This window comes from Sylvia atricapilla, chromosome 4 (genome assembly GCF_009819655.1).
Source record: "Sylvia atricapilla isolate bSylAtr1 chromosome 4, bSylAtr1.pri, whole genome shotgun sequence".
Lineage (NCBI taxonomy): Eukaryota > Metazoa > Chordata > Aves > Passeriformes > Sylviidae > Sylvia > Sylvia atricapilla.
The window spans coordinates 69,819,132-69,830,386 of NC_089143.1; the positions used below are offsets into that span (position 1 = coordinate 69,819,132).

Sequence of the window (11,255 nt, forward strand, 5' to 3'; positions counted from 1 at the left end):
ATGTGGGAATTCATTTAGCTTAACTATTTGTTGAATATGTATTTGTGATCACTTTAATTCTTTCTTGTATGGATTTGGTTTTGTTTGTTTTGTTGTCACACCGCTTCCTAGAGGAAAAAAAAAAACCTTAGAGAGGCTTAAGGGAGGGCAGAATTTATTTTTTTTTTAATGGCTTTCTATGTTTTATTCAAATTGTATGTTCCTGCTGAGGGAAAGGCAGGGTTTAGTATGCAGGAAGGAGAGCAGTGAGCTGTCAGGTGGAGGAGCACGTGTAGCTGGGAGCCGGAGTGCTGTGCGGATGGAGTGTGGAGCAGGGGCTGGAGCTAGAGGTGGGAGGAGGAGAAGGAAAGTACAATCTCTAAACCACAGTTCTACTGGTGGGGGCGTTTTTCTGCTGAACAGCTGAGCAGTTTCCCTTCTTGTGCGTGTGTCCAGAAACTAATACCCTCTGACACTGCAAGGGAGCGGTAATTTTTCGCCCCTGCGGTTGAGGACGAGTGTCTAGTCTCCTCTCCCTTTTCCCCTCTTGTTTACAGCCTTAGTGTGTCAGCCAGCATGCTGACAGCTCTGCCAAGCGCCGCTTTGTCCCGTTTGCCCTCGTTGTGGAAGCGACAGCGTTGGAGCGGCTTTCATCAGCTTGGCCAAGCAGCAGCGCCGGGGCAATGCACACGTTACCCGGCACCACACACCTGCTGCTGTGGTCGATCCGTACCCTGTCTCCCGGGACAGGCGGGCGGGCGGTGACGCCTCGGGGCCGGCAGGACCGGGGCGGACCCTGCGGTGCGGGGAGGGGCGGGCTGGCCGCGGGGCGCTGCTGCCGCTCCGTCCTGCGCCATGGGCTGCGGCCTGTGGGCGCTGCTGACGCTGCTGTGCGGGGCGGCGGGGGCGGCGGCCCCCCTGCGCTGCAACGTGAGCCTGGACAGCCCGGCTGAGCAGCGCTGGCTGCCCGTGGTGCGGCACTTCGAGCCCGCCTTCCTGCGCGCCGCCGTCCGCCGGATCATCGAGTGCGTGCGGCCGGACGGGCAGGGAGCGGGGACAAGCGGGACAGCGCTGATGGAGCAGCGCAGGGGTGCCGGCTGTGAGCCCGCTCTCCGCTAACCCCTCGGGTGTGTCTTGCAGCGAGAGCGTACCGAAATGGGTTCACCAGGTCATCCAGCCCATAGCAGCCGAACTGCAGCGTTTCATGCCGCAGCCTTTCGCGGGAGAGATTGCGGGGATGTGCGAAGCACTGGGAATAAGTCTCGGAGATGGAATCTTGCTGAACTTCGCCTACGAATCCACCGCGTAAGTGTCGGATACTAGCGCGGTCTCGTACAGGTGGGCGTAGAGCTTCAGTTCAGCGTGGGACAAGGCACGTGGTGGGCGAATCGCATGGGTTTTGAGACCACTTCATCTGTTCGGCCGGAAGGTTTCATTCTCTTTTGGCAGATTGAATGCCGAATGGAATGAGAAACGGTTATGTTTTCTATTGGGAAGTACAAGTAATATCTATATGTCATGGTTTTGTGTGCGTCTGTATATATAAATGTATTAAAATCCAAAAATCATTTCTGCTGGTAAGATATATCCATCCAAAAGTTGAGATCATTTATGTTTGAAGATGATGTAATGTTCTTTGTCATTTAAAAATTGCCAAAAAGGAGGCTAGAATAATAAGTTGCTCTCTCGTTTGTCTGAGATAAAGTTACTGCTAAATACTTTCTGGATGAAAGTTCACAATGGCTGCATAATATCACTTCCTGATTTGACAGTGGAAAATGACTGTAGTATATTTAAGGCAGCAAATTAAATCTCAGTGAAAAAATACTCAGATTTATTGTCTCTTTTTGCCCTACAAACATCGTGCAAGAGAATAATCAACACTTGGTGTTGCCTCTGGGGAGCCTAAAATATTTCTCCGTATACATTTTAGCAAATATCAAGGCATGTTTGCATTTGAATTTTTTTTTTCCTTAATGTGTAGTACTCAATTTTTTTTTTTTTTTTTGTAAGGACTAATACTGAATATGATACATTTAAATGCTGGCTGCTTTAATGTTTCACAGAGAATCTTGCCATACTTTACCCTGGTGAAGCCCTTGAAATTAAGTTTCTTGGCTTGGATAGCAGAAAACACCCATCAGCTGGGAACAGCCTACTTAAGTGAAGAATTTTTACCTTTATATTTTTGAGAGGCAGAGTTATGCGTCACTGAAATGGCCAACTCAAAAGTACAGAGAAAATAAGTTAATTCCCTGCTAATGCAATATACTTCACTAAAAAAAACCTGTTCTAATTAAACTGAACTTGTTACACAAAAAGTTTGAGCACTCTTCCTGTTACAGAGAATAGTCTGTTATTGAAATGGCTGATGCCTGAACCAGTGTTTTTCAGTTTCATTGATGGCACTTAATTTGAACTTACCTACTCGTGATTAAAATTAGACTCCAAATGGAAATTAAATCATCAGAATTAAATGCAGAAAGTGTGACACTTTATGAATGCTTTCAGATGTCAGCTTATCATTATGACTTAAAAAAGTGAAATGAAATAATTGTTTTTCCTGAGTGAAAGTGCTGCTTTCGGCTTGCCCTGTCATTTCTGAGCTGCTGTGGTCTGTGGTGTGGTACTGGACTCCTTTTGTATGGTAACACTAATAAAACACTTAGCAGAGCATCAGCTCAATTACTACTGAAATGCTGAGCTCCTGCAGCTAGAATATTGCAAGCAGTGCCAGAGCTGTGCCTTCAATCATTCCTTGCCCTGTTCTGTTTGCAGGTTCTGTACCAGCATTGTTGCTCAGGATGACAAAGGAAACATTTACCATGGTCGGAACCTGGATTATGATTTTGTTGATATATTGAGAAAGATCACGCTGGATGTGCAGTTTATAAAGAGTGGACAGGTATGGTCCAGGTTTGGCGTGGCTATGTGATGTTCCATGAAAAATGGAACAGCCCTGTAGCTGCTTAGATGGGGGGTTTAATGTAGGAATGGGGTTCCCATCGCAAATATACTGGATTGTAGAAGCAGCACAGTTAATGCTCCAGGAGTGTGGGCTGAATGCTGATTTTCTTTCCTTTCTGGACATCCAGTTTATGGTGATGGACTAGAAAAAGTAGAACAGCTTAATCTAGTATTGAAGATCTTATTTCTAAGAGATGCTGAAAGAAGGAAATGCCAAGATGCTAAAAAAGAGAAGAAATATTAAGAAATATGGCAAAGAGATTAGTTTTGGTAGGAACCAATTCTAAGCCTTTTTTTTTTTGTTTTTCAGACCTTGCGAATTTTTATGACAAATAAGTGTGTTTTTAGAGAAAGATTTCCAAAAAACAATTAGTTTGCTAGTGCAGTTTTGTGAGTCTGATTTTTTTTTTAATGTTCATTAGTCCATTTTGTAAACAGAAAAGTTGCTGTTTGTTGCTTGGCAGTTTAACCTGAGCAAAAGTCTTGTAGCTGTTGTGATCACAAACCACTGAAATGCTGTGAGTTTGAAGCCTCAGAGTCCCTTTGTAATTTACTTGGCATGCTTTCCTTTAACTGAAGGCATGGTGTGCTATAGTAATGTAGGTATGAAAGCTGTAGGAAGAAGTACAAGGCTGCAGGTTCCAGCTGTGTTCTGTTCTGGAATGCTCAACTGCTTTCTTTCCTGGTTTCAGGTTGCGTACCAAGGCACCACATTTCTTGGTTATGTAGGCTTATGGACAGGGCAAAGTCCACACAAGTTCACCGTCTCTGGAGATGAACGAGGTAAAGGACATGTCTTCCACAGCAGATGTTGTGTGTTGTTTTTATTGATTGTTGCCTGCCTTGGCCTTTTTCTCTCAGAGGGAACAATGAGGTTAAGGTTGCCAGGAAGAATCTGAAGTGGAATGCCTTGCCTTGTCCTCAGGGAATGAAAGCACACATGCCTGGTTTTAGCTGCTGTGTAGGAGAAGGTGTTTGTCAGCAGTATCACCTGAGCTGAAAGTGTCAAAGGATGGGGAAAGCCTTGGGAGTGCTGTAAAAGATGTGGTCTGGTCAAGAGACACCATTGGAGGCTGAGATATGATGCAGTATGGACCGAAAAAAACCAGCTCCTTTCCTGGGTCTGCTGTATTCCATGGTTGTCTGGCCTCATAAGGCAGCTGTAAAGAGGGGAGGGGATGATCTAGGGGAAAGGCAGCAGGGCTTGAGGGAATGCCTGGAGACACGGGAAAGGCAGTTGAGCAAGATCAGTAGTAGAGCAGAGTTGAGAGACGTCACTACTGAGAACAAAAGCTTGTAGCAGTGGGGAAGGCAGGGGAAGGCCTTGTTCATCAGGGCTTCAGTTTCACAAGTAATGATAGTTTTCTCCTAAACTCAAAGCTTGGGAAGTTGTCTCCTCCATTTCTTTCCCCTTTATTCCTTTTAAACAGCTGATCCTGTGCTATTCTTTATTAGGTGACTGTTAGAACTGGCAATAATGTATTCTCAGAAGCAACATCTAAAATGTTTATTTTTCCCTTGTGTTGGTGATAAGCTTTTTTCTTTTTAATCTTGAACAATCTATTCTTCAGCTCTTTAGCTATGCAAACAATATTCACTATATGTGTTCCCCCTCTACATTATCTCTGAGTAGGCATTCAGCTATGGAGCGCTTGCACCTCTTGCTTCCTGTTTGCTTTGTTAATGCTGCCTTGTTGGATTCACTAAATTCTTTCTGTGGTATACACGCACAGTGCTTCTGATTCCAGAGCAGTTAGTTAGTCCTTTCAAAAGTGGAGTGTCCTGGATTGATACTTACTGGGGCAAACTACTTTTTGTTCAGCTTAAAGGCAAATGTTAAGTGTTTATTGAGTCTGTTGAAAGGCCTGATGGAGGAAATCTTCTGTACCGAACTCCTTTGTCTCTCACATCCTATGTTCACTCCACACATGCTGCAGTCCTGTCCATGGGCTGCTGCTGACAGCTTGCTGGTATATCTGAAGTGAAAGCTATTTTCAGTTCATTCCAACTGAACTACAAATTGAGGGAAATGAGCATGTGAACTATGGCTAGGAAGCAGGATGATTAAATCAGGGTCAGAGACTATCAAGTGACAAGCAGACTGATTTTTTTTTTGTGCTTTGCAAAGTGTGAGTGTTTAAATAGTAACAAACTTGGCCTTCTTTTTGCACTTTGCTTATTTTTCTCAGTAACACAAATACTATCACTCCCTCTTTTTAGTGGTTTTATTATTTCTGGGGATTTATTCCTGTTTTAAAATTTCCATAATGATTTATTAAAAATAAGGATATTGATCTAATACTGATATCCAACTATGATGGACAAAGACTCTCTAACAGTTTGGAGTTAGAAAGTGGATGTTTATCACGAAGTCGGGCAGCGTGAGGGATAGCTCCCAAATACACACGCGCCATTCACAGATGATCACAGGGTCTTTTTATGTACAAGAGTGTTGAATACCTAAAACACAAATCTATATTCATAACTCTGGTACATCCCATTCCCTGCTTCGTATGGTAATTAGCCAAAAAGCAATTAAGCATGTGTAGTTTGTTCTTTGAAATGGGACGGTGGTCCTTCTTATGGGGTGGGGTCTCAAAATGATGAAGTAAGATGGGTCTTCCTCGCTTTGACTTTTTAACCTCTCAGTGTTGGTGACAACTGAATCCTGTTTTCTCAAGACTGTCTGATTTATGATCACGTTGTATTCTTGGAGTCTACTGATTAGGTTGACAGGCTTCCTGATTTATCAGTTCCTTAAATTTGGCTTCTGTTAACAAAGGGAAGTTTACCTCAGCAATATCTAGTTTAACTAAAGTCCTTAATTCTTCAAAATTAATGTCTCAATAAGATGAGTAATGAGGTGATTTTTATCACTCCTGTTATGACAGGTCTGAGATGCTTTCTGGAAAGCAGGGGTGTTAATCCAGCTGTTGTGGCTGACTGTCAGTTGGAATTATGTTGTCTATACATATTTAACCTGAAGGTTATGCTCCTTGTTGGCATTTCTCCCATAAAGTGTTGATATTTTGTGCTGATTGGCACCTACCCTGTCTCACTGTATATAAATTAAATGTATAGTAATTTTTTTTCTCCCCAGATGGTGGCAGATGGTGGGAAAATGCTATAGCTGCTTTCATCAATAGGAATTACCCTGTCAGCTGGCTTGTACGAGATGTAAGTGGACTGAGTTGTTCTTACTTTTTACAGTCATGCCGCATTTGTCCTTAAACATCTAGTAAATTGGAATCAGTGGAACAGAAGGCTTAGCATCTTGATAAGCAGATGAATTTCTCAGGAGAAATTAAGTGTGGACCCTGTATTCAGAAATTAGGAAATTTTTGAGAGCAACCTTCAGTGCCAAAGATCCTGGAGAAGTTGTGCCAAGACTTGTATCCTGAGGAGTGTTTCAGCTAGTTGTGACTTGTGTCATAACCAGTTAAGACAGCTGTACTACTAGATAGTGAATACCTATGCCAGAGCTTATTTTATACTATTTGTTATGTTGCTATACTAATAATATTTTCAAGTAGCACTCCGGAGTCAATTACAATTTTCAGAAAAGCTGGACCTTTGTTCTTTTGAAGATGTCCCAATGCTTGTTTTTATGCTTAACCTCACTGTCATCTCCTTTTTGTGTTAGACTCTGAGTGAGGCAAAGGACTTCCAGTCTGCTGTTCTCAGACTGGCTGGCATTCCCATTATTGCTGAAGTTTACTATATTGTGGGAGGCGTCTCACCCAAAGAAGGCATGGTCATAACGAGGAATAGAAGAGGGCCAGCAGACCTCTGGCCTCTCGATCCCTTAGGTGGAGCGTAAGTAGGAAAAAACTGCTTTGTTTTTGCTTCTCACATTCCCTTCTGAGTGATTTGCTTAGTGGCACAACCTCCTTGAGAGATTTGGGGCACCTCTTGGTTGCGGTTACAGCAAGAGATCAGAGGTCGCTCGCCCCATTCCTGTGTCCCATAGCTGATGGTAAAGGCTGTTACATCTTCTAGCATGGGGCCTTGTGGAGGGTGGAAGGGAGTTGCCTTTCAAGGGACTTCTTTCTTTTTGGCAATATAGGGATACTGATTGTTGGACTTGATGCATTACCTACTGATTCACCTTTTGTTTGCTTATATGCTTGTTACAGGTGGTTTCGTGTGGAGACAAACTATGATCATTGGACTACCCCTCCTCCTTTTGATGATCGCAGGTAAATTGATTGGGAGCTCTGTGTGGAGAGATAATTTATTTCGAAAGTGGTTAGAGGTATGGGCAGGTGTTTTCTCCTTGAGCAGGCAGCTCATTCAGTTCCTGTAATGTCAGTCTGAAGGGAATACATATAGGGTAGAGCAATATTTACAGATGCAGAGGAAAGCGTTTAGCATAAATAATAAGAAATTGCAAAGATATTGCATAGGCAAAAAAACTTACTCAGAAAGTAAAATTTAGTAGAAGGTAAATTACTTAGATTGACAGTGCTAGAGTATTGGATGGCACTAGGAAGGTGCTTGCATGGGATTTTTAGGCTGTGTAGTGTGCAAAAAAGGGATTGGCAGGTTCCTTCTTGGTATGTACTCAGTGGAGTAGTAACAGGAACTGCAATACTGTGAGATGAGATCCAGTCACAAAATGTGTGGTTATTTTAGACCAAAGCAGGCATTTCAATGTCAAGGCCTTTAGTAAGATGGTGTTTGTGTTGGTGCTTTGTAGCCTTTGGAAAAGACAAGTGTGCTTAATTGATAATGTGTTGCTTTCCCACAGAACTGCAGCCATCAAGGCTCTCAATGCTACTGGACAGCACAACATAAACTTTGATACACTCTTTAAGGTATCAAATTCTGCATTGTGAGTTGCTCTTCAAGTTCTTTGACAAAGCAGAAGTGTTCTTTTATCAGGGATGTAAAAGCTGTGCTTTATTGTGGGGAACAAGGTTTACTTACGGCACAGCTGTCTCTAAGGGAATTGAAAACTGAAAGTTGTTCAAAATGCTTCTGGACTCCTATTTAGGGATTTTATAACAGTTGACAAATTCAGGTGGAAAGCGCAGGAGGTGAATCTCATACTCTTTGTGCAGTTTCTTATTTCAAGTGCAGGCACTTAGTATTAGACATGGTGAGCTTTGGGAATTGGAATGTCTTTGAGAGGGCTTTTATGAAAGTACTTCTGTAAAATGATCTGATGTTTAAAAAAGGGGAGAAGTCTTTGACTTTATATTATTTCTTTCATAACTTCATCCTACTACTGTTCCTTAATAGCTGTTTATTTCCCTCTTTATCTACCCAAATGACAACTCTGCTAACTTTCTGTACAGGTGTTGTCAGTGAAGCCAGTCTTAAACAAGTAAGTATTAGATTGAGAGATGTTGATCTGTGCATCCTGCTGTGCCTCAGACCACTTGAAAGTACACCACCAATTTCCTTAGGATCTTCCTTATATGTCTGAGTATTGTGGTTTCCCAGCTTAGATTTTGGCTTGTGCTCATGACCCTCTATTTTGACTTCCACAGCACCATTCCTTTTGCATGTATCACATCAGTTAGGGAACTGCACCTGTTTGGGCTCAGTCTGGTAATGGGAAATTGCTTTGGGGTAGTGAAATAAATTACTCCTTTGGAGGAGCAGCTGAATGTCACACTGACTCCTTTGCCCACTTTTGGAACTTCTGGGTTGGTGTTAACACTGACAGTAGCTTTTTCTGCACGTTCTGATACAGCTCTGATTTGTGTAATAAAGTAAGTGGGATAAAGCTTTTAGATATCATTTACTGGGTTTTCAGGAGATGTATTTCATACACCATTCTTCTGTGCTGTTCTAGAAATTGAACTTTTGCAGGTTACCATGTTATGGTTTACTTTTATGTGGAGCTTGGTCTATTCTCTGCATCAGTCATTGTCATTGGAGCTTGGCAATGGCTTCCTCTACTTCTCCTCTGCCTTGTCAATGTGAGGAGATGGGGAAAGGAAAAGGTTCATCTCAGCTGTGACATAGATAGAGTACTAATTGTTTAATACAGTCTCTCTGTTGTGCTGGGGGAGGGGGGGCGGGAAGAACACTAAAAATCAGTACAGTCTTTAATTTGATCAGTCTCTTTTCCTAATCCTTCTGTACCTAAGCAGAATATTTGTTTCTGCAAAGGTTTATCCTGCTGCTTTGCTAGCTAGATAAATTCTCTTTCCTGCCTTTGGAATGTCACTCACTAACTCTCTTGCTCTTTCCCTGCCAGTAACACAGTGTACACCACAGTCATGAGTGCCGCGCTTCCAGATCAGTACCAGACGTGGATGAGAACTGAGGAGTAAAGAGGTGGAAGTGGCAGAGGTGTAAGTGGCATCTGTACTTACACAACCATTTCAGCTGCAGAGTCACTGAGGGACACAGTATTGCAGTGGCACTCTGGTGACCCAGTCTGAATTCTGGATTCTGCTTGTTTATTGCCCTTGGATAAATACCTTCCTATAGTAATGCACTCCTACACCCAAGCAGGTGTTTATATAAGGGAAAGAGTTTCAGTTTACCTTTGAACTTAAAAGGAAGATGGACTAGACTCTTCTGTTATACTCTCACTGTGGTTGGTCCAGTGCCAGCACAGGGGCACTGGTTGGACTTTAGAAATGTCTCTCAACATCTGTAGCTGCTTCTTATTGGCAACAAGCCTAGTTACCCCTCCTAAATTGTTAAGTATTTTTAAAGGTGCACAAAGGAGATCAAGGTCTTTTCAAGGTGTTGTAGCAAGGTGTCTGAGGCTTCTCTGACCCCCGTGCTTAGCTTTTGCTTCTGTATTGTTTGTTATTTTTGTTTTTTATTAAAACCTTTATTTTACAAAACACACTTGAAGAGAGCCATCTTGCAAAATTATTTTTAGCCATTTTCTGTGAGGTGCTAGGCTCTCTCAGAGGTATTGAACTCTCGTGGGGCTATTTCCACCTGGCTCTTTGAGAAATTCAATACCTTCCCTTGTTGTTTTAGAGGGAGTTAAATAATGACTCTCCTCGTGAAGCTCTTGGAGGTGATCTTAGAATTTTGATCAGAGAGGAAGGGATGGATGTTGCAACATAAAGGTAGAGGTTCCCTCTGGGAATGTTTTGGCTATTTTTACCACTCCCTGCTATGGCACTTGCTTATCTCCAGGTGAATGATAACAGCAAGCCCTGCCAGAGGGAACTGAATCCCATCAGGAGGGGGTGGTGCACTTAGCACCAAGAAAAATCAAGCTTTGTTGGTAATGGCTGCTCAACAGTGAATGCATGTGAGCAGCATCCTTTGGGGGCTTTGTCCTGTGAACGTGAAGAATAAGTCTAAGTTCTTGAGCTGACAAGGTGCCTCATGAGGCAGCTTCAGAGAGATATTATGAGAAGTTCTATGCCAAGAAACTGGTTACATGGCCTTGGCAAGAGCACAAGAAGTTGTATTCCAGTTGAAAGTTTTTTTAAAAATATTATTGCTTGTTTCATCGTGTCATGGTGTCCAGGGAGGTGCAGGTGCTGTCAGGGAAACAGATGAGACAAGTCTCTTTGCTTAAGGAGAGTCTCTTCTATTTCCTCGCTCCACCCGAGTCAGGGTGGGAGGAGAAGGCGATGAGAGAGAGGGCAACAGGCAAGTGAACCCCCACCTTCGTCTCCCCTTAAATAGAGGGTCTGGGGGCGGGGCAAAGGGCAGGTAAGGGCATTGACCTGAAGCCAATGGGGGCACTCTGAGGGGGCAGGAACTACAAGACCAAAGTCATTGGCGGGGGGGGGGGAGCAGAACCGACCAAACCATTGTGTATAGAGATTACATGAGTGGCTGAAAACACTCCACAATTGCTATTATATTTGTAGCAGTTCTGTCAGATCTGATTTTAGCAAGAATAATTCTTTCTAGAGATTGTGTAGAACTTGTTTTTCACTTAACTCTGGACAAACTTGTGCTCTCTTGCCTATTTTTCTAGTTCAACACACTGAGTGAGAAGCTGAAGCTGTGCAAGACTAACATATGCTTTTAAAATCACTCCTGGGAGCAATACAGTAACTTTGGTTCATGAATGATGTGTACCATTCAGTGTTTTGTTAACTTTTTGAAGTGTTGCAGGTGATCCTGTTAATGACCTGTAATGGAAGTTTGAAATTTCTTGTAATTAAATTGATGCTCAGGTGATGTTGATGGTAAAAATGGCTTGTATTATTTTTGGTAGGAGTTGTGCAACTGGAATGTACTTCTGTGCTGCCTAATAAATACATTTTGTAATTTACATAGCCTGTATGTCTGAAATAATTAAATAAAAATATTCAGCTGATAGCTCGTGGGGTTACTTTTATGTCATCATCCTTTTCCCTCATCCATGA

At 42.7% G+C, this 11,255-nt stretch overlaps 1 protein-coding gene across 1 annotated transcript; it reads left to right on the plus strand.

Moving 5' to 3' along the window:
• Positions 1-302: 302 nt before the first annotated feature.
• On the plus strand, positions 303-11,206 carry NAAA (N-acylethanolamine acid amidase). Its single transcript, XM_066318301.1, is given in 11 exon segments — positions 303-1,004; positions 1,120-1,284; positions 2,758-2,884; positions 3,639-3,729; positions 6,047-6,123; positions 6,590-6,762; positions 7,083-7,145; positions 7,697-7,763; positions 8,247-8,275; positions 9,158-9,254; positions 10,862-11,206. Coding segments are annotated over 10 exon segments (1,317 nt in total). The 5' UTR covers positions 303-555; the 3' UTR covers positions 9,234-9,254; positions 10,862-11,206.
• Positions 11,207-11,255: the final 49 nt, after the last annotated feature.